Source organism: Babylonia areolata, chromosome 15 (assembly GCF_041734735.1).
Source record: "Babylonia areolata isolate BAREFJ2019XMU chromosome 15, ASM4173473v1, whole genome shotgun sequence".
NCBI classification, from domain to species: domain Eukaryota; kingdom Metazoa; phylum Mollusca; class Gastropoda; order Neogastropoda; family Buccinidae; genus Babylonia; species Babylonia areolata.
In genome coordinates, this window is record NC_134890.1 from 12,178,215 (window position 1) to 12,206,089 (window position 27,875).

The 27,875-nt window shown below is 40.3% G+C and overlaps 2 protein-coding genes across 4 annotated transcripts in view; one reads left to right on the forward strand and one right to left on the reverse strand.

Annotated features, from left to right (window-relative positions):
• Positions 1 to 10,122, reverse strand: part of LOC143290431 (YEATS domain-containing protein 2-like) — a 32,503-nt gene extending 22,381 nt beyond the window's left edge. Inside the window, exons 1-8 of the mRNA XM_076599858.1 lie at positions 10,079 to 10,122; positions 7,091 to 7,341; positions 6,483 to 6,580; positions 4,691 to 4,780; positions 3,027 to 3,176; positions 2,354 to 2,574; positions 1,149 to 1,310; positions 33 to 144 (exon numbers count right to left, since the gene is read on the reverse strand). Of these exons, the coding sequence (XP_076455973.1) occupies positions 33 to 144; positions 1,149 to 1,310; positions 2,354 to 2,574; positions 3,027 to 3,176; positions 4,691 to 4,780; positions 6,483 to 6,580; positions 7,091 to 7,202 (945 nt within the window). The 5' untranslated portion in view covers positions 7,203 to 7,341; positions 10,079 to 10,122. The remainder of the gene's footprint in view (positions 1 to 32; positions 145 to 1,148; positions 1,311 to 2,353; positions 2,575 to 3,026; positions 3,177 to 4,690; positions 4,781 to 6,482; positions 6,581 to 7,090; positions 7,342 to 10,078) is intronic.
• Positions 10,123 to 10,180: 58 nt separating this feature from the next.
• Positions 10,181 to 24,851, forward strand: LOC143290432 (rRNA-processing protein UTP23 homolog). Of its 3 annotated transcripts, XR_013056392.1 has the most exons (5): positions 10,878 to 11,015; positions 13,731 to 13,953; positions 17,044 to 17,246; positions 18,121 to 22,747; positions 22,896 to 24,851. XR_013056392.1 is itself a non-coding variant. In XM_076599861.1 (4 exons), exons 2-4 carry the CDS (start codon positions 13,737 to 13,739, stop codon positions 18,589 to 18,591), a joined length of 891 nt encoding a protein of 296 aa, XP_076455976.1. In that variant the 5' UTR covers positions 10,181 to 10,213; positions 13,731 to 13,736; the 3' UTR covers positions 18,592 to 24,851. The 3 variants fall into 3 exon arrangements, 2 of the variants coding, with proteins under 2 accessions (XP_076455976.1, XP_076455974.1); XM_076599861.1 differs by lacking the exon at positions 10,878 to 11,015 and adding an exon at positions 10,181 to 10,213 and having other exon boundaries at positions 18,121 to 24,851; XM_076599859.1 differs by having other exon boundaries at positions 18,121 to 24,851.
• Positions 24,852 to 27,875: the final 3,024 nt, after the last annotated feature.

Consider the following 27,875-nt stretch of genomic DNA (forward strand, 5'->3'; position numbering starts at 1 on the left):
TAACAAACAAGCAAACATAACACAACACAGACCACCAGGTTATGGATGATGTCGACACGCTTGTTGCGGGAGTCGTGGAAGTGTAGCTGCACTCTGACAGGAAACTCCCCCCAGCCCTGACGCGACAGATGGAACGGGGGCTCCCTGCACACAACACAGCACAACACTTGATCCTTCTCCTCCTCCTCCTCCTCCTCTTCTTCTTCTATAAACATTTCTCTATTGTTTTTTGTTTTTGTTTTCTTTACACATTGTTATTATTTAAAGTATGTATGTGTCATTTTTTTGTTATGAAAATAATAAAACAAATTACAATTCCTCCTCCCCCTTATCCTCCTACTACTTTTTCATCTTCATCGTTATCTTTTTCCTTCTTCTTCTACCTTTTCTTGTTGATTCTCCTAATCCTCTGTTTCTTTTGTCTAGCGCACCACCTTGTTCTCCTTCTGCTGTCGCCATTCCAGTTTCTTTCTTCTGCTGCTTCCTCTTCTTCTCTTCATCTTGTTCATTTTCGACACCCACTTAGTCTTCATTTTCTTTATCGTTCTTTCTTTCAAAATGAACATAAATCTTACAGAGAGACAGGGGGGGGGGGGGGGGCAAATTTGATGAATAAAAGCCAAGTTTGTATCAAATAAATGATCATGCAAAGATATGCGGGAAAGAAAGAACAGACTGACAGTAAGTGAGAAAAAAAAGGAAAGAAAAAAAAGGAAAACAGATAAAACAGAGAAAGAAAGAAAAAACGAAAAAAGAAAGGGCGATAGAGAAACAAAAGAAAACAAAACAAGGAAAAAAAAACCACCAGAAAGACAGATGCAGACTAAAAACCAAAAGAAAAAAGAATTTCAGAAGGTAAGAGGAAAAGAAAAATAAACAAAGACAAATAGACACAAATAAACAGAAAGAAACAGAAACTCAAAACAGAACAAATGAAAGAAAGAGGGGAAAAAAAAAAAAAGAATGGAAAAATTAAAACAAGCACTAAAACAGAAAGAAAAATGAAGACTAAAAAAAAATGTTTTTAACAAAATAAAATAAAGATATATATATATAAAAAAAAAAATTTTAAATAAAATAAAAATATAATAAAAAAAGAAGAAACAAAAGAAAGAACAGAAGGAACAAACACATCAACCCCCACTCACTTGATCTCCACCAGATCAAAGGGCCGGTAGCTGGGGTGAAGGAAGAACCAAACCTTGGACACAATATCACTGATGTCAGGCTTATCGCGGGGCCCGCGCACATACACCATCCACTTGTGGGTGGAAGGGTTGCTGGACTGACGCTGGTGGGGCAGCAGGAATCTGCAGGGTCGGGAAACGAAAAACAATGATTCATTTCTGATCTGTTTGTATTTCGGCACACAGCGCGCGCGCACACACACACACACACAAATACACTTGCACACATGCATGTTCACACACGCACACACACAACACATGCACTCAAACACACACACACACACACACACACACACACACACACACACACACAATCTACCCATGCACACTCCAAGTCACACATATATATCCCCTCCAAAAACAAAGTATAACCGCCGACATGGCGGAGGTAAAACAAAAAACAAAGATTTATTGCTAAACTCTTTGTATTTAAGCACACACCATGAACTCACACACACACATGCACACAAACACACACACATATACAATTTCACGCATGCATTTTCACATACACACACATACACAGCACATGCGCTCACACATGCACACACACAAAAAAGCACTCATGCATACACTGAGTCACACACACATATCCCCCCAAAACAAAGCATGACTGCCTACATGGCGGGGGGTAAAAACGTCATACATTTTAAAGCCCAAACGTGTTCAAATAAACATGGAAGTTGCAGCTCACAATCGCAGAAGAAGAAGAAGAAGACAAACAAATATCATCATTATCAATATTACCGTATTTATCATTATATCTCCCTCACCTGGAACTAATTCTTCTTCGTTCGTGGGCTGCAACTCCCACGTTCACTCGTATATACACAAGTGGGCTTTTACATGTATTACTCTTTTTTACTCACGTCAGCAGCCATACTCCATTTTCAGGGTTGTGCATGCTGGGTACATTCTTATTTCCATAAACCACCGAATGCTGACACGGATTACATGATCTTTGTTTAACATGCGTATTTGATATTCTGCTTGCATATACACACGAAGGGGGTTCAGGCACTAGCAGGTCTGCACATATATTGACCTGGGAGATCGGAAAAATCTCCACCCTTTACCCACCAGGCGTCGTTACCGAGATTCAAACCTGGGACCCTCAGACTGAAAGTCCAACACTTTAGCCACTCGGCTATTGCACCCATCCTCACCTGGAACAGTTGCCCACGACGATTGATCTCTTTGTACTGAAACGGGAGCTCCCTTGTTCCTCCTCTTCTCCAGTCACCTGCGACTGTCCCAGACCTGTTGGCAGCGACGCCTGGCTTGATGGAGCTGTTGCAGCTGCTGCTGAGACTGTTGATGCTGCTCTAGACTGAGTGGAAGTTGAGGGCAGTGAAGCATCATTCTTCTTGATGCTCGCAGTTACAGGCTGCAGAGTAGTTAAGAGATGGAAAATTTATGTGAATACTATGTGGTATGTTCACACAAAAAATACCATTAGCCTTTTCGGTAAGTTAAGAGAAGGAAAACAAAATGCATACTATCTGATACCTTCAGAAAAAAAAAAATTATCAGCTTTTCATAAATTTATCCCATTTAGCCTGCAAATTGATTGTCAAAAGAAGTAGCCATTCAGTGATCAAGAGATAAAAAGTATGTTAACAATATCTAATAGCTGGGAAAAAAAATTATCAGCTTTTCATACTTAAATACATTCCATTTAGACTACAAATTCAGGACAGCATGAAGTATATATTCCAAATCAGGCAAGTGAATGTTACTGCTTTCCTGATACACCTTTGAACTGGAAAAAAGTTGTTTTATTAATAAAAGAATTCATTAAATATTTCTTTAACCCAAGACACAAAACCCTGCACAAACCTTAGCAGCAGAAGAAGATGTAGAAGGCCGGGAACTCTGCTTGGAAGGGGGATCACTCTGTTCCAAATTCACTTCCACCCCCACTGGTGCCTTCCCCAAGTGTTTCTTTGCCGTGGGGTGGATGGATGGCACAGCATCCTCTGATGTCTTCTGCATAAAAATAAATAAATAAATAAACAAACAGATAAATCCATAACCATACTCATTCATCAAAACTAACTTTTCGTATGCTCAGCACAACCAGAAAAGTAGCTGAGTGATTAAAGACTTGGACTTTCAATCCGCAATCCTGTGTTCAATCCCTGTGTCAGAATCTGGTGGGTTAAAAGTATATTTGAACATTTGTGCTAGTGCCTTACTAAGTTAGTCCCCTTCATGTGTATATACATGCAGAAAATCAAAAGTGGCTCATTAAACTAAAAATCTTATAATCCATATCAGTGTTCAGTTAGTTACTAAAAAAAAAAAAAAAATTAAAAAATAAAACATTCCCAGCATGCACACCCATTAAAATGGATTGGAGTATGGCTGCCTACATGACAGGGTAAAAACAGTCTTGACAATTAACCCCTAGGCTGCCTATATTCGCTGCCACAATGACGGGATAACTCATCATCAAAATATTCTGACTTTTCACTGGTTTGCATTGAGTTCATTGACAAAAATACTGGTAGCTTTAGCTTGGGAAATCTTTCTAGATTCTATTCATAGCTAGAAACCCCATCTACGTCATGAGGCAGTCCTTTATTTGAACGTTTTGGTTGGGTTACTGCCGCAGTGTTTGCCTGTCTCCTCTCCTCCCTCGCTCAACAAAATGTCAGACACTGTGCTCAACACATGCGATCATGGTGCACTAAATCAACAAGATTGCTTTCTTTAGCTGATGCTCAGAAAGAATTGAAGCGTAAGCTCGAAGGAGAAGACAGTGATGAACTTTTATTGGACGATTTGATAGAAAATAAAGGGAACAATCAAGAGACTGGCCAAGATATGACTATCAGTGAGTGATGCCTGCTGTGCACCTGCAGCAGACGACAAAAAGTGACCGATTTATTAGCAGGAGACAGTGTGAGCGCGGTCTGATGAGAATTGGACAAAGTGACCGTGTAAGAGGGATGAAGAGGAGGGGGGTGGAGACTGAGGGGGCGTGGCTTCAGGTCCATATTACCACTTGGAGAAGTCACAATGCATTGTGTATCTGTCTCTTCTTCTTTTTTTTTTTATTGTGGTTGTTCTAGTATAGTTTGTGTGTGCATGTATATCCATTTGTCCAGAAAATATATTTTAGTGCAAATTACCTAATGTTTGTAATGAACAAGCTGAAAATGTGACAAAAAATAAAACACTGATTTCAAAATAAAAGCATGTCACTGAAAATTTACAAAATTGGAAAACATCATGTGTTTTGTATTTTTTATTCTTTTACCTTTCAGAAAATATATTCTTTTATGGGTCTTTCTCCAATAACAAATATCACAGATTTTTTTTTTTTTTATAATATATACCCGTTTTTTGTGAAAAAAAACCCTGGCAAATAGTTTTCACTTAAATCTTATTTCCCTGGCAGCGAAAGGGTTAAAAGCCCCTGTCATACGTGTATACTAGTTAATGTGTAAGCTGTAGCCCATGAAAAAAGTTCAAGATAAAGAAGAAGATTCCCTTACTTTTCCATGTTGGTTATTCTGGTTGGAGTAGAAATTGGCAATGATCACAGCCCTCAGTCTGTCCATCATAGCTCTCGCTTCATTCAGATTCTGAAACAAACACAACACTTTGTTTCCTGACAACCCTTTATCCAGAAAAAAAAGAAACAAAACAGACACAAAGAGGAAAAAAAAGAGCGTCTGCACTTGATTTGGTCATTGCATGTAAAAAGATTTTTTTTTTAAACTTTGTCTAAATGATGAAATTAAAACCAGTACATCTGTGAAGAGAGAATTAAAAACCAACAAAAATCATGATCATAAGATATACTGAAAATCACTCACAGACCTAAACACAGCCAAAAAAAAAAAAAAAAAGCAAGAGTGAAAGAATGAGATAGAGACAGAGAGTGGAGACACTAAAAGAGAAGAGATACTGAGACAACCCACAGACAGATAAGAGAGATGGTTATGGTTAACTCTCTCCATACGAATGGCGGAAGAGAAGACGTTAACAGCGTTTCACCCCAATTACCACCATCAAAATATTGCAAGCAGAAGGCTCTTATACTGAAGAGGTGAATGTTGACAAAGAATACCACAATTCTGACGACGGAAGCCAAAGGTTGGGTCATTCAGACACCCACTGGACATCCGAGGGGTCTGTGTAGAGGAGAAGAGAGGACTGGCCGTACTGAGTGAGTTAAAGGTTAAAGGCCCCAGAGCCTTTTGCGGCCATCGGGTCAGTGAATTCATATTCACCATGTGTAGGTACTCAGCACAGAAAGACGGGGTCCAGTCCTCTCCTTCCACCCTTTTAACTCTCTCCAGACGAAGGAATGCATAAGCATTCCTACATAAAATGTATTCGGTTTCAGACGACGGAATGGAATAGCATTTTCAAGAAATAAAAATCCATCACACGCTGTATACGTGATTTTGTGATTAGCCAAGCAGAGTGCGTTATTCTGGGTCACTCCACAATCGAATGGTATGATTGGTCAGCCTGCCATGTGTGGCCCATCTCGCACACACGCTGACAAAGTCACTGACCGGTCGTCTGCTCGCGTGCCAGCCTGTTAGCAAAGCGGGCTCTTCTCAAAATGTTGTGAAGCGAACAAGGCAGCGACAGCAACGTTTTAGGGTTGCCGAAGTACTTGAAATGCTACAAACTGAAGGGTCAGACACTGAAGAGGTGGATGATGGCAAAGAAGAAAGCGAATTTAATGCAGAAAGCGAGCATGGGTATGGTGATTCGGGGTGAAAAATTGGCAGTATTTTCTACATATGGCAAAACTGTAAAAATAAGATGAGAAATTTGATTTTTTTTTTTAATATGTAATAGCTCAACACGTAATAAACCAGTTCTGAAAGTTTCATTTTCTTACTCTGTATTTTGTATTTTTTGTAATTTTTTTCCAAACCCTTACAAATGGGCCGTCTGTGGGGAAAAGCAAGGGAGAAAACTTGTCGTCCCGAGTGAGTTAACCTACCCCAATCAAGACAGTTTTTTTAACCAAATGCAACTTGGTGGGGAGAGCAAAATCAGAGTAAAATACCTTTCCCAAAGGAAACAACAGCAAGCAAAATAGTGGAGGGGGTGGAATCAAACCCTGACCACTGGATCAGAAGTCCAATGCCTCACCAATTCTGCCGCGGCACCTCATGAGGAGAGAAGGGTGGATGGAGAAAAGGGGAAGAGACAGTGAATATGGGGAACAGAGACAGAGACAGAAAGAAAAGGGGGGAGTTAGAGATATAGGAGAGAAAAAAAAAACATAAGAAGAAGAAGAAGAAAAAGAAGCAAACACACCCTGTCTGCTTCCTTGGCCTCTGTCTCTTTGTGCAGCAGCTCCATGTTGAAGTGTGTCTTTACAATTCTCCTGATGGTGTCCACACTGGCTTGGCAAGCTGCAAGGCAAACGAAGGAGTTCATTTCAATTCATAAACCCACTATGAGCATCGAAGCATTGCACACATGACACATGTACACAAGTTGCAATTTTTACACAATACCACGCAAACTAAAAGAGTGATTTCAAAGACCACCAATATATACCAATGACTTTCTTTTTGGGGGGTGTGGGGGTGGGTGGGTGTCTCCAATAACATTGGTCAACGTGAAGAAAAAAATGAACAAAGTATCTAACTAGATAATCAACAAATTGTCTACATTGAAGTTTTTATTTCCTAAAATACTCAATAGAAATGTTTTGTAAGCTGATTTAAAGGAAGAAATACTGCTTTTACTGCTGATAATCGAAGGTAAAGAGTTCCAAAGTGTCCCTCCTGAGTAAACAAGGCTAGTTTTAAAGAGAGTTTAAACAGGCTTGGTGGGGGTGGGAAGAGGGGTTTCAATTATGATTTGTTTTTGTTTTTTTTAAATAGAAAATAATCTTAAAGAAAGAGGAAAAACCATACCGTCTTTTTCCACAAAACGTTGACGCTTTGCCTGTTGATCCACCAGGTCCTCATAGTCAGGGTCCAGGTGCCCTCCACTGCGCTTCAGGGACACAGTGCTTTCCTGATCCATTTCTTCAGCCACAACTCAGGCTGCTTTTGCTAGCAGAACTGACCGAATGCTGGTTTCAAAGTTGGCTGTCACCGTGTTTGATTCGAGGTCCAAAAGTGGTTGAGCAAAACGGAACACTGCTGCTTCCTTGATGTTCCACCTGAAAAGTTTTGTGAACAAGATTAATTATCATGGCAAATTTTTTTTAAAGTTTAACAAAGTTATCTTATAACATCCTGATTAAATCTGAATTTTATTTTTTTATTTTTTATTTTTTTATCTTTTAGGGGGATGGGGTGGGGGGGCATCCGCAAACACGCTTTGCCCCTGGACATACATAGGTCTGCATTATTTTTGGGTTTTTCACATTTCTTTTTGAAGTTGATGTGTCCCAATTGCCACCAATCAGAAAGCTTGATGTGTCTACTTTCAATGTCTGTCTGCAGGGAGCAATAACCACTCACACTATGTATGGTAATTACTGGATGTTATGATTAGAGCCCTTCTCAGAAACTGACGACATTTTCAAAATGGCAAACATGAAACCACAACCTGGCCCAAGTGGCTTGAAAAAGCAGTGTCTAACAACAAGAAAAAAGCAAACACCAAAACAGTTTGAGATTTTGCTACCCAAGATGTTGCATAAGCTTTACAAGTCACTGATGATGACGACTTAATAATCGGAGCCTAATAATTGATTTCGTGTGACATGGCAATTCTAATACAGATTCATATACGCCTCCATTACAAAAGACAAGGAATTTTTTGTTTAGAACTTCTTCTTCTGCCTCTTAAGTCTCTAGTGACCACAATCATGCTTGTGATTGTTCCGTGATTATTTCATGATTTTAACAAAATAAAACAGAATACATAAAAAAGTGTTGCCCAACTGAAGTTTAGATGCCCTTGACAAGAAAGTGTCAATGCTCTTGGCCTCCACAATACAATGTTTCCAGGAAAATTGTTCCAATCCTTGATGGTTCCTAGGAGAAATGAGAGCTGTAGGAACTGAATTAAACACAATGGGGGCTTGAACTTCCAGCTGTGACTGTGGTGATGTCATGGCAGAACAGGAACTAACTTGCTCTTGATTCTTGATGGAGTCAGTGTGGACCAAGTTGTTTTTCACTAAGGTTCTCAAAAGTATTTATTCTAGTATTACTAGGTGCACATTTGTTTGTTAATTTGTTCCAATAATTTGTTACTCTGTTACTAAATGTAAACTGTCTGAAATTTTGTTCTGGAATATTGTTTAAATATTTTGTCTGTACTGTTTCTTGTAGTGTCTACCTTTGGAGTACAACCCATTAAATATTTTGTGCGTCTGTATCAAGTCCCCTCTTACTATTCTTGCTTAAAGTGATGGTAGTTTAAGTACTTTAATCTTTCTTGATATGATTATGAATAATCTATTATGCTGTAGATCAGTTTTGTTGCTCTTCTTTGAACCCGTTCTATGGCTTGTGACTGCTTTATCTGTGTTGGGTACCATACAGTGTTTCCATATGCTACGATAGGTCTAACTAATCTTTTACATAACCGTAAAAAAGTAACCTTATCTAAATAAAAAAAATGTAAATGCTCTTTTTATTATTCCAATCATTCTGTTCACTTTGTTCATACTATTTGTTACAAGCTTGTCAAATGATAAATTTTTGTCAAATGTTACATCTAAATCTTTTTCCTCGTCACATTTTGATACTTTTATTTCTTTGTCTCCAGTTTTCATTATGTACTCTTTCTATGAAGTACTTCACATTTTTTAGCATTAAAATATAGCTTCCATGTGTCTGACCATTTTACTGTTTAAATATCTTTTTGTAAATCCTGATAAAATTTTGGAAAGTTGTAAAATTTTGTCATCTGCAAAAATTTTACATGTACTCTTTAGTTCACATGGGAGATCATTTATGAATAAAGTAAATAGTATAGGTCCTAATAATAGTAATATACTACCTTGTGGTATGCCACTTATAACATCAGCTTTACTGGAGAAGGAACTACCAATCCTAACCTTTTGAGTTCTTTTTGTTAGAAAGTCCTTTATCCAACCAAGTGTGTTTCCTGTCATTCCATAAGATTCCAGTTTCTTTTGTAGTTTTTCATGTGGTACAGAGTAAAAAAAAAACTCAAATGCTTTTTTGAAGTCTGAGTATAACACATCTATGTTTTCTCCCTTATCTGTCTCTTTTGTAAAGTCCTCCATCACTTCCAGAAGTTGAGTCACACACGACCTAATTTTGCTGAATTTATGTTGGCGCTCAGCATACAATTTATTATCACTAATATCAGTCATGTACCTAACAGCAGCCTCTCTTATGAATGATTATAATATGATACATGTTAAGCTCACTGGCCTGTATTTCCCTGGGTCTGTTCTTGTTCCTTTTTTGAAAATTGGTATAACTGTTGCTGTTTTCCAGTCTGTGGGCACAGTCTTTTCCTCAACTGATTTGTTAAAGAGAATGTATTAGGGGAGTGCAATCTCTTCACTCAGCTCTTTTAATATTTTTGAGAGAATAGCATGAGGACCATAAGCTTTGGATTCAGAGTTTAAAGTTTCTTTTTTTTTTATAGCTTCAACCGAAATGTCTACACTATCCAAAATAGTACCATTTGACTTTGAAGCTGCACTTAGAGTAGGTACAGTACTTATATCTTCTTTTATAAAAACACTAGGAAAAAATGAATTCAAAATATCCGCTTTTCCACTGTCGGTTTCTACTGTGTCTCCATCTTTAGTTACTAATGGACTCAAAAGCAGCAATTTTACAGGTTTCGTATCATAATCATGCATTATATCCTAAAAAACAAAAGTTTTTACACTTAAAATTGCATCTCATTTGAACTTTGCCTGCCTGTTCGCACTGCAACAATGTACACGAAAACGCACTCACCGTCTCACACAAAATTTGGTCCCAGTCCACCATGATGAATTTTGCGAAATGTTAGAGTAACTGCCCTTGATTTTTTTTTTTTTTTTTTCCCAGATGTTGAGAGGGGAGTGTTCTGCTTGATCCGTTTCCTTTACTGTAAGTTTTTATCATAATGAACTGTAGATGATCAATCAATAAAGAAATAGAATTAGTGAAAGTGGGAACAAAAGAAATGTGCAGATTGATGAGTAAATATTAAATATGGGAAAAAAATGTAATCAGACCAGAAGAGACGGCCGAAAGAGAGAGAGAGATTTGATACTGAATTTGGACAGCGCGTCACGTTTGAAACAAACACCTGTGTGTGTGTGTGTGTGTGTGTGTGTGAATCCACAGACTTATATGGACCGAACAAACGACCACGAAACTGACTCGGAGGCCAAGCAGCCGATTCTCATTTTTTCCCCCCGAAAGGGAGCAAAGTACTGCACAAGGTTTTTTCGACAGGCTCTACTTTATGCGCTTGTCCTCCTAGTCGGATGTCGAGGTTCAAACGAACATTATTTTGCATATAATATACTTAGCGCCAGCTTTGCACGAAAAGTGCTAGGACACTCTGCTTTGCAATATAATTATGAAAAATGATGTGTATGTAGCTCCAAGATTTTAGGACGCTAAAATAGGACACGTGCCAAGTATTTCTCATATGCAGATAAAGGAAATTTGTATTTTGTCGATATGATGGGAAAGAAGAGACAATTGGAGTTGGAAGCTACATTCGCCCAAGAACCCATTAATGTCCTCCCCTACGTGATTCGCTGCAGGCCTGCTCCAATCCAGCATTTTCATATCGCTACTTCCTGGTCAGATCATGTGACGGCGAGTTCAACAGAACACTGTTCCCAGAACTGAACCTGTCCAGTTCACGGCAGTACCTCGTTGAATCAGGAAAACAAAGGTAGAAATGGATTAATTTTAAGCACCTATTCCTTTTAGCAGTGCAGTGCATGCAGTGAAAGTCGTATTGAAGTTCAAAACAAAATTTTAATGTGGAAACCGGAATCCGACAGTAACCGGTCGGTGACACGAGGAAGGCGTGCAGTCCACATTTATCGCAGTGTGCGTGTGTGTGTGTGCGACATATTTCTGATTCACGTTTACGAGAACAAAATGAATTTAACTTTAGTAAGTCTGAGCATTTCCGACCTTAGAAAATGGGGTAAATAAGATAATACAGATTCCACATTACTAAAGTATTAGTATAGTAGATTTAGAAATTATTTTTTTAATTCTGGACAGTTAAAAAAAGAAAGAAAAAAAGGTAGGTCCACTGTTAAGGAAGTAAATTGAAAGAGGACTACTGTCAAGTCTTGTAAGTTGTATTTCTTTTAATTATTTCTTCGTTGTTTTCACTTGACTAGTTAGATATCTAATTACAATAGTAAAACTCTAAAAAGGTACACCATTGAATATAAATAATTATATGAGTTGAAATCAGGCCTGGATAATCAAGACGTTGATCAAGAAGTATAAATACAAAATTGAATGAAGTTTCTGCATTATGTGTGACATGAAGAAATGTACTCTAAACATAAAACTAATAAAACTATCAACCTCTTCCATTTGCATATGCAAAGCGGGTCATGTGATAACGCAAGTTTTTGCTTGGAGGGTAAAAAGAACTTGCGTGGACGATTGCCAGTCTGTTTTTTGTTTTACTGTTACTTTATGCAGAAATGTCGATGAAAATTGATAGCATATTAAGTGAAAAGGCACGCATGAAGTACATTGATACACTTGATAACGTCTGCAGACGAAGATGTGAAGAAAAACTTTGTGCAGTGCAAAACATTAATCCCTATGAACATGCGGAATGGTTGGATGACATATCGATTCTGCCTAGCATTGAGCAGGACGACATCAATGACCACCTGGTTCACCGAACCAGCTACCACACTCAAAAAAAAGTTAAGCATTTGTTAGCCAAGATGCTTTGTTTCTGTCTAGTTTGTGTACACTGTGTGTTTGTGTGTTTTGTGTCTGTTTGCTTTGTGCACTCTCTGTTTCAGTGTGTGTGTGTGTGTTTTCCTTCCACTTCCTAGTCTAGGAGAGTGCAGCCAAAGTTTGAAAGAAGTGAATAGCTTGAAAAACTTGCCGTTAAGTAGTTGTGACATTGTGTGCACAGTCAACAGAAGTTAATTACTGATATGATAACATTGATATGCTTGATACAGTTCAGTTTAAGAAGTCATCCCTTCTTGTCATGAAACTGTTGGTGAGTGTGGTGGTTGGGTGGGATTAGTGTGTGCTTGTTTTATTTATTTGATTATTTATTTAATAACACTATGTTGCATATGTGTTATCTCATACTGTTTCAAAATCTGCACTAATGGCCTTGTACAGTCAATCATTATTATTATTACTGTCGTTATTGTTACTGATATTATTATCATCATCATCACTACATAATTTGTGATTAATTGAACTTTTGAAGTGAGGGTTGGAGGTGTATGTAATGATTTTATAATGTCATTTTATTTAACAAGTCACAGTATTGGTTTGACTTTTAATGATCAATCTTAATTTTTTATTGACTTGTTGCTGTTCAGATGTTTTTTGGGAGGACTGTGACTGTGTTGGGAAAGTAGGGCTGACTTATGTTGAGTAGGATTAGGAATTTCAGTTAGGCTGGACTAGGTTGACTGGCTGCGTGGGTTTTGGTCTTCTTCCTTCTCCCTCTTCTTCTCCTTATTTTCTCCTTCATTTCCTCCTCCTTCATCTCCTTTCTTTCTTCTTTCCATAAATGAAGTACTTTGAACAAACACGGGTCCAGGATTTCATATTGTCTGTGATGGCTTTCCTGTTGATTTTCAGCAGCCATGCTTGTCTTCGCCGCTGGCTCAGCTCCTCCATTTGTTTGCCATTGGAGATGTCAACAGTGGGAATTCTGTAAAATTTTATGCCTGGTTCGTTTGTTCAGTTGCTTGTGCAGCCTTTTGCACAACAGTTATTCACCATGCTTCTTTAAAAACAAAACAGTAGAAATGCAAACACCACTTTGTGTACAAGTCGACATGCTGGGCTGGTGCTTTTACCCTCCAAGGGTGTGCATGCATGATAAAGTGATGACGTCAATCGGGAGAGGTCGATAAAAGCTGCTGAGCAAAAAGTGAAAAACTGAAAAGAGGGTCACATCACACATGGCACAAGATGTGGACTTGCAGCATACAATAATACTTTGAAATATAGATGCAAGACTGTCAGTACACTCAGACATGACAAAAAATATTGCCCTTGTGAGAGAAAATTGTGCAAAGATAAAAAAAAAAAGGGGGGGAGGTAACTGTAGGTATTTAACAAAATAATGAAAACATTTTTATGCAGGTTGTAAAAAGGTATACACAAACATATGCACATGCCTGTGTATGCATGCACATACACTAATAATATTACCCAGAGTGACAGACCCTGTTTCTTGACATTCACAACCCAAAAAGCAAAATGATGTGGGCTGTATGATAAGAATGAACAAACTGGACACCATGTTCATTGTTTTTACAGTTCAACGAACACAAGATCTCTAACACTGAAACAGTTTTGGAGGAATGTGTACTAATTGTGTAATGTTTGTGCGTGTGTATCATTTCGTGCACGGCTGTCTGTGTGTTTGCAGATAATCATGAAGCACAAGCGTCAGAAGCAAGCACATAAGGCAATGGTTTTCTTTGAGAAAAACTTTGGTATCACACCACCCTACAACATCATGGTGGATGCCACTTTTGTGAAGGAGGCGCTGAAAAACAAGGTCAACATATGGGATCAGCTTCCCAGATACCTTGGAGGGGACGTTCGGCTGTACACCACTTCATGTGCACTGAAAGAACTGGAAGCGTTTGGTAAGTGGAGATGATTATTTTAGTATCTTGACCTTTTTGTGTGTCTTTTAATACCCTGGTTTTGTTATTGTTGTTTTTTTGTTTGTTTTGTTTTTGGATAGCTGAAGGTTTTGTTTCTTTGTATTGTATTTTGTTATTGGTTGTTGGGGTTTTTCTTTTGTTGTTGTTGTTGTTGGTTTTTTTCTTTCGCTGCTCTATTATTGACGCTGTTTCAGTGGTATTGCTCCCAGCACCGCACAGGCAGAGCCCACACATAGTCACACCCAGGTTTGTCTGCTGCAGTCTCCATACCTAGCCTATTAGAATGTGTGACTGTTAGGTGACAGGTCATCTTGGTGCCACACACCAGAGGAGACCCTGCACTCCTGCTGATTCACTTTTGATAGCATCAAGTAAAACTTAATGGGTGCAACTCATCTGTCCTGAGACGGATTTCAGTTTTTAGGTTTTTGTAATAAACCTCCGTTCTGTTCTGTTCGATGGCCAGTGAGACCCGTCTGTAGTCATTCCAAGAGAGCAACATACTGAATGGCTGTGCCCACCTTTCCCCCTCCCGGTCCTTCCTTCAACCCCACCTCACCCTTCTCACCCACTGGCAGAGATGTGCCCCTGCCTTCAACCCCACCTCACTCTTCTCACCCACTGGCAGAGATGTGCAGTCCTTCTTCCCTCCCCAAAACCTTCCTTCACCCCCACCCACCTCACCCTTCCACTCCCACTGGGAGCTGTCAAAGTCACTGCAGCACTATCCCTGCCCCGCCACCACCCTCCCTCCCATCCTACACAATGCATCTCTCTCTCTCTCTCTCTCTGTGTCACTAGAGCTCTACACTTTATGACATTAAACATTTCAGTGGTTCAGTGTTCTCTCTCTGTGTCTCTCTGTTTCTTTCTGTCTCTGTCTCTCTCTCTCTCTCTCTCTCTCTCTCTCTCTCTCTCTCTCTCTCTCCCCTCCCTATCCTTCTCTCTCTCTCCTCTCACCTCACACTCCCCCTCATCTCAGTGCTAGGATCCTGTGTGCTGATAAGAAAAGGAAACCGCCATTCTGTAGAATGATATTCATAACTGAAATCAGGTCAGCACTAACACTAGTAACAGTAACATGATCTCTTCAATTTTCCTATTTCCATTCTCATCCCCTTACTATACACCCCCCCTCCTCCTCACTCACTCACTCTTGCTTCCCTCCACCAGCCACCACATCCCTGTGTGCAGACTTGTTTCTCCACCCCCTACCACCCCCACCCCCACCCCTCCCACCCCCCTTTTCTGGAAATAACTGTGGATGGCAGGAAGGATGGGTGCAGAGGTCCAAGTCCAGTTCCGATGAAGACACTTCACATATAATAGGACATTGTGGAAATCTGGCCTGTTTGGCAAGATGCCAGTAGGTCTACTAGTACTACACTCAAGCCCCTGTGAGCTGTGTGATTTAATGCCAATAGGTCTACTATACTCAAGCCCTGTGGCTGTATCTAAGCAACCTTCATGTAGATGTAACAGCTGTCTGCACCACTTTCCCTCTCCGGAACTGTGACCCTTCACCATCATTCACTCACATACACACACACATATCTATATATATATATATATATATATATATATATTATATATATATATTACAAACACACACTCACACATTTATCTGTATACATACGTTTGTATATACGCACACACTCATACACACACAGCGTGCACACGCACGCATACATGTATACATACATATATACATACATACATACACACACACACTCTCTCTCTCGCTCTCTCGCTGTCTGTCTCTCACTTTCTCTGTGTGTGTGTCACAGTTTACACAGACAAATGATTGAGATACTTTCAGACAGCTTGTTCCGGGTTGGGTTTTTTTCAAAACAGTTCTTTGAAATTTGCTCCCCTCAACCCCACCCCCCACCCCACGCACCTTCATCCCCCCTTCGACTTATAGGCAGAAGGCCATGATAGCTCTCAGATTTTAGACCTTTTGAATTTGATATGAATCATTGTGCTCTGTGTGTGTGTGTGGTGGAGGGGGGGGGTTAATTGAAAAGACCATACTCGAGTTGACCCTGTATGGTAAGCAGCTATTTGATCTTCATTCATTGTTGAGGTGAAATATTTTCCACCATTTGTATATTTGATCTTCATTCATAGCTTTAAGATGAGTTATTTTCCACCATTTAGGGTCTTTAAATAGTGTATGTTCATGGCTTTATCACTTTATGTTTGTAGACACAGCATAAAACATAATCAGTGATTTTTAGATGAAAATTTGTTTTTGATTGCATGAGAGCCTTCCCAGTGCCTTTTTTATATTATATTTTGTTCTGCCTCACCCCCCTGAGCCCCCAAACAAGGTGCTTCCCCTGTACCCTGCCCCTGGCCCCCTGCCTTTCAGTTTTTTTGGTTTTCTGGCAGGTGCACCCATGGAACTTGTTCTGATTCAACATGAAAACAGAACACCACTTACTAAACCCCTTTCTTATGACATTCACTTTGTTGGCTAGCCACAGTAAGTGAACATTAACCGTAAGTGAAAAGCACAGGTTATCTGCCTGACAGTTCCCTATGGAACTACCAACACAGACAACTTTGAAAGGAAACTTTTGCAAACATAAAAAGTGAAGGGGAAATTGAAACTGAGATCACTATTACTATCATTCAGTTTAACACTAACAGTAATCTGGACTCGCCTAGTGTTGCAAAGCTCTTCACATGCCTTTTCTGCTGACAAACTGATGCAAAATAAGTGGAGGAAAGTGCAGGGCATCTGAAATTTCCTGGACTTGTGAGTATGCCAGCTTTGACTGCATTTTGCAAGGGTCATTTATTGTGCAGCTGAAGTATGTATGTGTACATTACTAAATTCCAGCTGTGTTTATGTGTGCTTGTGTTGCTCTATTCATTAATTTGAAATGCACTTAAGTTCATCTATGTTGAAAGCACTGCACTATGGCTGTTTCAGCATGCTCTTGATTGAATTACAGCATGACTTATTTTTACAGGCAGTTGATTGGATTACAATAATGTCTCATTTTTGCAGGCAGTTGATTGGATTGCAAATACAAAATAACTTATGACCTCTTGTTGCAGGCAAACTGCTGTATGGTCCCCTGAAGGTGATGAGAGACTACAAGATTTCTGCCTGCCCTCACAAGGAGTTTGGGGTAGATCCTGTCGACTGCTTGAGGAAGACAATCAAGAGGTCACACCCCAACTACGACCCTTCAAAGGGAAAGGAGGAGGTGGAGGAGAAGAAAGCCAAAGACCTGAAGAAGTTCTTCATTGCAACACAGGTAAACTGAAACTGTTATCTTTGTTTGTTTTTTTCTGAAATTCTTTTTTCTTTTTTTTCTTTTTTCATTTATTACTATTTACATGGCATAAAGAATAGAATCACACCCAACAAACAGTTAATATGATTCACCTGCTTAACCCTTTGAGCCCTGAGTCCCTGAGCAATTTTAACCCTTCTGTCTGAGCTCCTGAGCCAAAATTTGCAAATAATTGATATTAAACCCTTTGAGCCCTGACCACCGCTTTACCAGTGGCAGAGAAAAATGACATAATGCCCGGCCACCGGTTGAGCGGTGCGTAAACACTTGAAGCGTGCAGAGTCTCAACCTGGCCCGTCAGGGCAGAAATCAAGGACAAAACGTGCGAGAAAACAACCGTACACAACGCGGCAAGTAATTGATATGCTTGATGATTTATCGGAAGTAGAGTATGACAATGATTACTCTGATAGTGAGGTGGAATTCGGTGGTGTATTTGATCTTCTGTGTGCATATGTATACTCGAAGGGGGTTCAGGCACAAGTAGGTCTGCACATATATTGACCTGGGAGGTCGGAAAAATCTCCACCCTTGACCTACCAGGCCCCATTACCAAGATTCGAACCTGGGACTTTAAGATTGAAAGTTCAAACTCCAATGCTTAAACCACTCAGCTATTAATTAGGGCACTGTTCCATATTTGTATTCTGTCAATCAACATATATTTCTTCCATGCATGTTTGTGTGTGTGTGCGTGTATGTATGGGTCTGTGTGAACTCTGTATCTAACTAGTGCACTATTAATAGTAAAGCACTTCGAGAGGTTATGAAGCACTGTATAAATACTATTTTTCTCATTTATTATCATTTTTTATCATGATTATTCCCTTTGCAGCACAGAGACTTGGCAGTGAAGGTGGAGCGAACTCCAGGTGTCCCTGTCCTGTATCTCCACGGCAACGCCATCATTCTGGACCGGATCAGTGACGCCTCGCTGGAGGCCGCAGGTACCCTCCGACAGACGAGCATGGTGCCCGTGCATGAGAGAGACCTCAAAGCGCTGTTCGAGAAAGAGGGTCTGAGCCTGGAAGAGGAAGGGCCCACGCACAGGAAGAAGAAGCTGAAAGGCCCAAACCCACTATCCGTGCTGAAGAAGCGGGGTGGCCCAATGGTTCTGAGCAGGGCCGAAAAGATCCGTGAGAGGAGGAAGTGGAGGAGGGTTAGGAAAAGGAAAGGGGGAGAGTTGAGTCCCTTACAGGAGTTGATGATGAGGGAACTGCTCGTGGAAGACTCTCTGGGTTGGGAGGGAGTCATTTATCAAAGGAAGAGTATAGCCGAGCTTAAGGAAGAGCTTGCCAACAATTAAAAAAAACAGGTCACTTGAAAACAAAAGGAAAGGGAGGGGGTGGGAAGGGTGGGGGGGAGACTGAGCGCCTTGAAGGACTTGATCAGGAAACTGTCCTGTGGGTTGGGAAGAGATCATTTATTGAAGGAAGAGTATAGCTGTGCTTAAGGAAGACCTTGTCGTCAGTACTATATAACTAGTGACTTGAATTTGAAAGGAAATAAAAAAGCAGACAATAACTTACGAGGGGAGGGGGTGGCTGGGGGGACTTCACATGCATTTCTTATGTATTATTATATCTCAGCTTCTAGTGCATTTATTGCCATGACGTTTTGCACAAGGACAGAAAATTACATATGTAGCTGGTTTACAAAGTTTCAGAGTTAACATTGTATGAAAACAGTTGAATAATTTTTCTCCCTTCATTTCACTGTGAAAAACGAGCTTGTCTTCTCATTTAGTAAATACTTGTAATAGCTAGCAATTGAATGGAGTGCGTTAATAATGCAGCACTGCTAATAGCATGTAGATAACGGTAGCTTAAATCAGTCAGTTGAAAGGACATGAACAGAACTGCACAATTAACACATAATAATGTGTGTATGAGTTCCTGTAATGGAGACAACCTCTCCAGGTTTCCTCAGAAAACTGACAATGTAAACATTTGACTTCCAAATAGCGGAGCATTGAAACCATCCCATTCACATATACACATTATTTTTGGTGTTTCCATTGCACTCAGAAACCATTTTTACATCTGTGTGCAAAGATTCATGGCAGTATCTGCAGTATATATCTCAGTAAGTGAGGTTAGGTTGTATGTATGGGGGGGGGGGGGGGGGGGGGGAAGTTTCTGGCTTGAAAGTTGACGTGTAATGCTGAGAAGCAAAAACACAATTTAAAACATGTAATGCTGAAAAGGGAAAACATCATTCTCTTCTCTGTCACTGTCAAGAATCTTACTATTTCAGTGCCAAGCCTGTTATAAGCCCAGTGACAAGTATTTGCAAGGAGTGTTTTGGTCATGGAGGGTGAAGATTGGGAAAAAAAACTACTACTACAAAACCAAAAACAAAAAAACAACAACATCTAGCATGCAAACTACTAAAAGAAAGTATTTAACCTATACTCTTTATGAAAAGGAAAATGAACACGCTATCCAAATATGATAATTTTAAATGAATTTGATTATTTTGTGTATGGAAAACTCAAACCATCACGCAGACGGAAATTTCTGTCCTCAGGCCTATTTTTGCATACTGGAAAAGGACAAATTTCTGTCTTGGGGCACATTTTTGCATACTGGTAGGGGACAGAAATTTGTGTCCTGGTACACTTTTTTGCATACTGGAAAAGAACAGAAGAAATTTCCATCCTGGGGCACTCCAGGGATTCAGTTCCATCAATGACGGTTCACAAGTAAACCCACCATAAAACAAGAAGGCAGTCCGCTTTGCTAGCAGGCAGGGCCAGTCAACAGAACTGTCAGCATGCCCAACCCAGCTCTTTGGTGTTATTTCACACCCTGCATCAAAGACCACCTTTGATACCACCTTTTCAATATCACCACCTGCAGAGAGCTTTGAAAATGATGAGATATTTTTCCTTTGGAAGCTGTCAAAAAAAGAAACATCTGCCAAGTTAGGGCTTTTTATTTTATATATATGTGTGTGTGTGTGTGTGTGAACTTGTCTGATGCAAAAGTCACTATCGTAGAAAATAATGACAGTGCCTAGTTTTTGTACTGCCAGTTGTTCGTATTCCACTTACCATTCTTCTTCCACCCCCCCACCCCCTTCCACCACCCTGTGATTTGATCATTGTTACTAATGTTAGATTCTTCTAACTGTTCATCTTCACTTGATTCTGGCTATTGTTTTTCTGTACACAGATTGAGATGTGAGTGAATTGGTTAATCTAAAATGAACATTCGCCTTTTATTTGGTGTTCTTTGACTGGTTTTCAGAACTGACAAATGATCAGCCCTGAAATGGCCCCTCTGTGGTGGTCGGCTGGGCCATGAGCAACATTTGATTCAATTTGATTATGTGCACAGTGCAAGCAGTTTCAACTTCAGGATAATATTGGGAACTGGCTCCATTGCCAAACTTAGTTAATGGCCCTTTTCAATCTGATGGGTTCTCATAAGCAACATTACTTAATTAGATTTCACTGAACTTGTAAGAGAGCAAGTTTGTTACCAGGTCACAGTGATGTCAGATGTTTTAATTGGATCTGTTATCTCATAGATCTTAAGAAGAATGTCTTCATCTCATTGATCTTTAAAAGATTTAGCTCCCTGTGGTCGGTCAGCTGGGCTAAAAGCAACATTTATTTTTGGATTTCTGCTGTTCATCACATCTTCCTCTCCATTGCTTCCCCCATATTATTCGTGCCAATGAATTTTGTCCATCTAAGGTCCCAGTTTTTGGGGTCGGTGGGAAAGATCCCTTTTTCTGTTGACTTGGCAACAAAGAACATGAATTGATTTGATGAGCTCCTCCTGCTCCTGGCAATATGTGTTGATTGGCATGATTTTGCCAGAACGAAGGTATAGTTTCTCCCTCAAAAAATTTTCTGCACTTGTACTTGTAGACACAGGTACTCTGTGAGCAGTGCTTGGTGGTGTTCATACTTTTCCAGCATGCATGCACACAACACACACACACACACACACTCACACACACATTCTGATTTTCTCTCAAAGTCTCTCTCTCACTCCACTCACTCTGAACTGAAGAGTTTTGCTGGAGTTACAGCATTGATGGCAAGTTGCTCACATACATAGTAACATTGAAGAGTTTTGCTGGACTTTCACCATTGATGACAAGTTGCTCTGAGTACAGTTTCAGTGGTGTCCTTGATAAACTAAGATGAGTTTTGTGCGTCTGAGGTCTCAGTTTTCCAGATAGTTTGATACGCGCTCTTTCCTCCTCAGGTGAATTGTGTAAAAGCCAGGATGACACAGCCAAAGACACACACACACACACACACACACACACACACACACACACACACACACACACACTGTAACTGTCAAATCTGTTTGATCTGTCCCTCTGCACAGCAAGAGTTTGTGTACAAGTGTATCTGGTACTGGTAGACCACACAATTCTATGAGTGCCAAATGAAGCATCCCATGTATTGGCTATTACATCGTGCTTGTGTAACTTCTTCTGGCATCATTCTCTGGGAGAAGTTGGCTTGGGTTGTTTGAGAATGAAAGAATCAATAGGCATCCAGTATCAAAAGAAGAAAAAAATTTCCATACACATGGGTGGGTGGCACTTCATACAGGGCTATTTAGTGCGCCATCCCACTTTACCATGGCACTGTCTACTTGTTTCTGTGCAGCACAGAGTGCTGTCAGGATTGCTGTGACGCAAGTCGTCTTTGACAGAACAATGTTGTTCTGCCAAATGTCATCAGCTTTGGGGTGGTGGGCTGACAGCTGGAGAACACCCTCCGCAAGTCCCACTTTGAACACTTTCTTCTTGTATGTTTCTGCACTTTAGGCAGTTGTCATGTTGACCGGGCACTTGTCAATAAAACTCATACCATGAAATGCAGAGGTTGTGGCTGTCTCTAACAGTCAGAGGGTAGTCTCCAACTTTCAGCTTTTGATGATTTGAGGCACACCTTGTCAGCTAACACACAGTGTCCCACGTGCAACCATGTTTTGTGCAAGCTTATGGAAGAGTGGAGAAGATGAAAAAAATTATCCATGTAGAGAGGCATTCCTTGTTTTATAACTAGGTGGCCAGAGATGTTAATCATGATGAGCAAAGCCATGCTGATGGGGGTTGCTTTGGTCTTTACCCAGACACAAATGCCAGTTGTACATGGAGCCAGTCTTGGCATCAGCTAAGCCCCAAGCTCACAGTCCCCACTTACTGAGCTTTGCTGGCATGTGCTGTGCAAAGTTTGTGGGTCCCTTGAAAGGTCTCATTGATTTATCATTGGAGATTTCCTTTAATAATGATAATAATGGATATTTGGACGCCCTATCTCCGGAGAACCCAGAGCATTTTTTTTGCAAATACAATTTGCTGGAACAAAGTGCTTAAATTCAGAATGGTGAGACTCCTGGCAGTGGAGCACCCCAGCACTGCATTATTCGTCACCATTCCTTTGTCACCCAGAAAGAGTTCTTTTTTCTGTTTTGCATTTGGAACAGGTTTTCCAAGTGCTAAAATTCAGAATGGTAAGGCTCCTGGCAGTGGAGCTCTGCAGTCCTCACCGTCATTCCGCTTTGACCCAGATGGAGGTCCTTTTTTCTGTTTGGATGAATTGGACCCCTTTTTTCTGTTTTGCATTTGGAACAGGTTTTCCATGTGCTAAAATTCAAAATGGTTAGGCTCCTGGCAGTGGAACACCCCAGCACGGTATTATTCGCCACCGTTTCATTGTCAACCAGAAAGAGTCCTTTTTCTGTTTGGACAAGTTGGATCTCTCTCTCTCTCTCTCTCTCTCTCTCTCTCTCTCTCTCTCTCTCTCTCTCTCTCTCTCTCATTTGGAATTGGTTTTCCAGGTGCTCATTGCCAGATGATACATAAGCAGAGAGCTGTCTGTGTGAAACTTCAGGCATTGTAAAACTTGAGTCATAATACTTAACATATCTCTGCCAGTGTTTGTCCCTTAGATCATATTCAGCCCTCAGATGGCCCCTTTGCGGTTGGTTGGGCTAAAGCAACATTGGATTGGATTGGATTAGTCCCATAAATAAGGTGAATATTTGAAGTCATTGAACAAGTCCTGCAACGTTTTCTTTTTTGGCCCGGCTTGGAAAGAAAGATTTTCTCTCATCTTGCCCATTGTAATAATTCTTTGACTGTGCTTTGGGTGACAGAGCAGATGGTCCTGTTGTGGCCTAGGGACGGAAGGTCAAGGACCCTTCCCCCTTGTTCTGCCTCTTTAAGCTATTATTTTGTGTTCTTTGGTTTTAAGAACCAACAGGTGATCAGCCCTGAAATGGCCCCTTTGTGGTTGGCTGGGCTAAAAGCAACATGATTTCATTTGATTTGTACAGACCTTCACAACAATACCCAAATTTCAGAGCAGAACCGCGCCATTGTCATAAACCTGCAGTTAGCTGCCACATGTCCCTCCTGCAGGCATTTATTACACTTTTTTTGTTTTTGTCTTTGGTCCTTGTGGTAAATGTCCACACTGAATACACCAATTTTCATAACTGGCCTCAGTGGTGAGTTTGGTACCATTATGTAAACAAAACGACAGCCAGTTTCAAACTGGTTCAGTCACCCGTCAGGGTTCCTCGCCAACTCAACCCCTATCTTTTTAAGAGCTGTTTCGATGAGTTCATTATTGATGCTTAGCGGGATGTTATTCACCCACAGCTTTATGGTGGGTTTTTCATCCCCCTGGTCTTTGTTAGCAAAAGGATTCTTGTCCAGGAGAGACACTTGTGCTCCCCTGAACAGGAACCCTTCCAGTAACAACTGGTCTCTTGCTTCTTGATAACTTGATAACGCAGATATATCCACCATGGACCGCGAATTGGCTTCACCCACCGAATTGTTCCTCAACCGCACACAGCCTCTGCGGCAACACAAATGTCATGTACTGTAGGCAACAACTCATATGTGGGGAGTGCCCTGGCAGTACTGGTTCTACGACTGGCGTGGCCACCACCATGGTGGCTCCAACACTGGAATCTGCTATCTCCTGTCTTTTTCTCTGTTCCGCACACAGGTGTTGTCGAAAGGAACACCGTACAAACACACAGTATACTAACTCGTTTTTCTCCCTTACAAACCTGGAGCTAAATCCTTCAACATATCGAAGCCACTATATTTTTGCAAAAAAAAAAAAAAAAAAAATGGCCTGCCAACATCCGAGGCCAAACCGCATTGTTTTTCAACACTCACTAAGCGTGTTTCTGACGTTTGGATGTGTTGGTTCAGTTCTTCGTATTTGTCTGTTATTATCAGGCAAAGTTCATTTTTTGTAGACGTTTTTATTTCTTCGCTGATGGACATGACCTGGCTCTGGAAGTTTGTTTGGGTGGTCGATAGTTCCTGTAAATCAAACTGCAGTTGGGTTTGTCTGTTCAGCACTGATGTGGTGACATATGGGGTTGTCGTGGCATGTGTGCGGGTTTGTCCACAAACGGGGGGGAAGACGCTGTGGCTGCTTCCTCCTCTTTTCAATAGGGCAGCCTCTGCAGGGCACTTTGATGTCCATGTTGTCACTGGGTGTGTCGTACGCATTTGGTGGCTCTGCTGTGGGAGCATCATTACACAAGTATATTGGCACCGAGCACAGAGTGTGAAGATTCCGAGTTAGTCCATGCACACAACGATGACACTGGATGACACTGACGTACAGTTCTAAGACTTTAATTCCACAGATCAAACTCGTATCTACATGCGGGACAATAACATGCTTTTCTAACATGGCGGGCGCTCTCCCCATGTCTGTCACGTGATCTTATTCGCGCCACTATAAACATGAATATTAATGAGCTAGCACGCATGCCTAGTTAGTTACCAAACAATGTCTTTCACTATTGTCTCTAGAATGGGAAATTCTTTTTCTGCCCACTCCAGGCATCCCTTACCCTGCACCAGCATCATTCCATTGTTTGTACTTCAGGTACAGTGTGAGCGTGATGTCCTTTTGTTCATTGAAAAAGGCACGTCGTGTTATTTTCTTGATGTTTTCTGAAAGAGACTCGGAAGGCTGCGTTATATCTTCTGTGGCGGGTTTCTTGGGTTTGTGTAACAGAGTGTCGTTTTGATCAAAATATTTTTCAGTGATTATAATGTTTTTGTCTATGTTACCTAAGCACTGAAATCTATACACTAGGTCTGACCATTCCAAAATTTCTACTAATGAAGAAGAATAAGTCCTTTGAATAAAGTCTGTTGTGGCGGTCATTTCAGTCAGTGGGGACTCACTGGAGGAGGTGGCCTCTTCAGGGCCTTGATCCTCACACAGATCCATTGCCCTCTGTCATGCCAGATTTTTTATGTCAGTTGATTTCACATGATCTCTTTGAATAATCGAAGAAGTGCATGTGTCTTAAGAGTTGATCCATATTGTTTAGTGTTGTTAATACATTAAGTGTTCTTAGATATGTTAGCGTAAATTGTATTCAAACTTTATAGTTTTATATGATCTCTTGATTATTTAAACACTCGTATCTTTTAAATGCATAATTAGTGCTGGCATTGTGAGCATGAGCAACATAACCACACATGAATGTGTCTTTAGAGATAATAAAAGTTGAATGTGACTTGACTTGATTTTGTGTAAAGTAGAACAGGTGTATTAATAGATATCCTTAATTTTACAATCTGCATAAACATATTCTCTCTCTCTCTCTCTCTCTCTCTCAATATATATGTGCACCACACATGGAATGAAAAGCACACATCCCTGCCTTCATGAACACATGCACACACCAAACACATACAGAACTGAAGCAACTGCAACAATTTCATGCATGCCCATTCCCACATACACAAACTCTATCAGTACATGTCCTGTACTATGATCAATACACACACACACACACACACACACACACACACACACACAGAGCGAGCCAGCATGCACCAAATTATTACACTGTACACAACCTTTCAATTTCTGAAATGCATGTGTTGACTTCGGCCACATATTTCACATTTCTGGCACTGAACCCAGCCTCTTACAAGTGATAAAAGCTCTTACAAGTGATAAAAGCACACCACACAGATACAAAACCAGTCAGTTCAATGATTTAACAAAGCATTGAATAGAGATTCACAATCTTTTATTTCATTGTGAACATACTCCCTCCAGCCCTCTACGTCACAGTGATCACACTGACACAAATGGTGAAGTGTGTGTGCACATACAACTGATGACAAACGTAACATTGCACACTTTTGTAACTGTTCTATATATAATTTTCTAACCTGTAGCATCACGACATCCAGGTACATTCATAAAGTGGGTTAATTTATAAATTATCTGAAATCTGCAGTTCTCTCTCATTTACACACACACAAGCACACACACACACATAACTGTACAGATCCCCATACTCAATTGCTGGGAGATTTTACTGACAAAAATCCCAGTCTCCACTCGATATTTCATAGGGATCTATGCCGCCACCCGATCAGCTACTGCTACACAACGTTCGAACACAACGCGCAGCCAGCCTCTATTTCTATAACTCCAAAATGGCGGAAGCATTGGGTTGCCATGTGTGATGCGCGCGCAAGTTTTCACAACCCATGTCTGTGCTGAAACAAAGCATTTTCACAATTTTGCGTAACTCCGAAACTAAGGGGTGAAAGATATGCATGCATGCCTCAAGGCACTAATACGCATTCCAATACGTCATTCCAAGTGAGAGTGAATAATTTTATACATCCTCTTTTTCATGCTTCCTCATAAAGCAATCACTGTGTTAAATAAATAAATAAATAAAATAATAATACTAATAAAGAGTTTTGTATTAGCAGATAACACCTGAAATTATTCTATGAGTACAAAATTTCAAATTCAAAAGTTGCTATATTGATCAGAAAAGATAGCAAAAATTAATGCTCAGCAACATACCACAGATTTTGCAGTTCAGTGAACAACAAGACGTTTGTGATAATGATAATAATTATATGAATGTGTGCATTTATATAGGACCCTTTCTCTCAAAGAGCTCAGGGCACTTTATATGAAAAATATTACAAATTACACGACCACGACTCTTTCTCAAAACCCCTCCCTCAACCACCCCACCCCTTCCACTCTCTCGTTCATTGTGCATTACGGCAAAGTGAGCTGACAAGAATGGTATTGGAGAAGAAGGAAACGGAGTGCTTGTAGATAGGTTCTAAAAAGATTAATTTGTAGTGAAGAGCGAAAGGACAAGATAGTATCTTATGCACGGATATGATTGGGAATGTAACGTTGTTCCAGATATGAGGAGTAGCAAAGAGAAAAGAACGTTCACCATAGGTTCTTGTATTCAAACAAGGACGTTTCAGAAGGTAATAGAGGAAGAGCGGAGAGTTCTTGAGGGAGTGTAAGCACTGATAAGGTCGGAAAGATAGGTGGGTACTGTGGAATGGAAAGCAGAGACACGCAACCTTGTGTTTAATTCTCGCTTCAATGGGGAGCCAGTGTAGAGTACGGAGGTGAGGAGAAATGTCATCAGTACGTGATCACTGGACAGTATTTCAAAATTAACGACGATCTTTAGAATAAATTTAAAGGAAAACCAGTGGTTTTGCCAGAAGAATTGATATTTTCATCAAAAAGGATATTTCTAGAACGAGTCTTTATAGTGC

What these genes read in the sequence shown, in the direction of transcription:
- LOC143290432 (XM_076599861.1), top strand. Translation starts at nt 13,737, where the DNA reads ATGAAGCACAAGCGTCAGAAGCAAGCACATAAGGCAATGGTTTTCTTT. An exon ending in GAAAGAACTGGAAGCGTTTG is followed by an intron (nt 13,954 to 17,043) that starts GTAAGTGGAGAT and finishes CTCTTGTTGCAG; the next exon opens with GCAAACTGCTGTATGGTCCC. An exon ending in AGTTCTTCATTGCAACACAG is followed by an intron (nt 17,247 to 18,120) that starts GTAAACTGAAAC and finishes TTCCCTTTGCAG; the next exon opens with CACAGAGACTTGGCAGTGAA.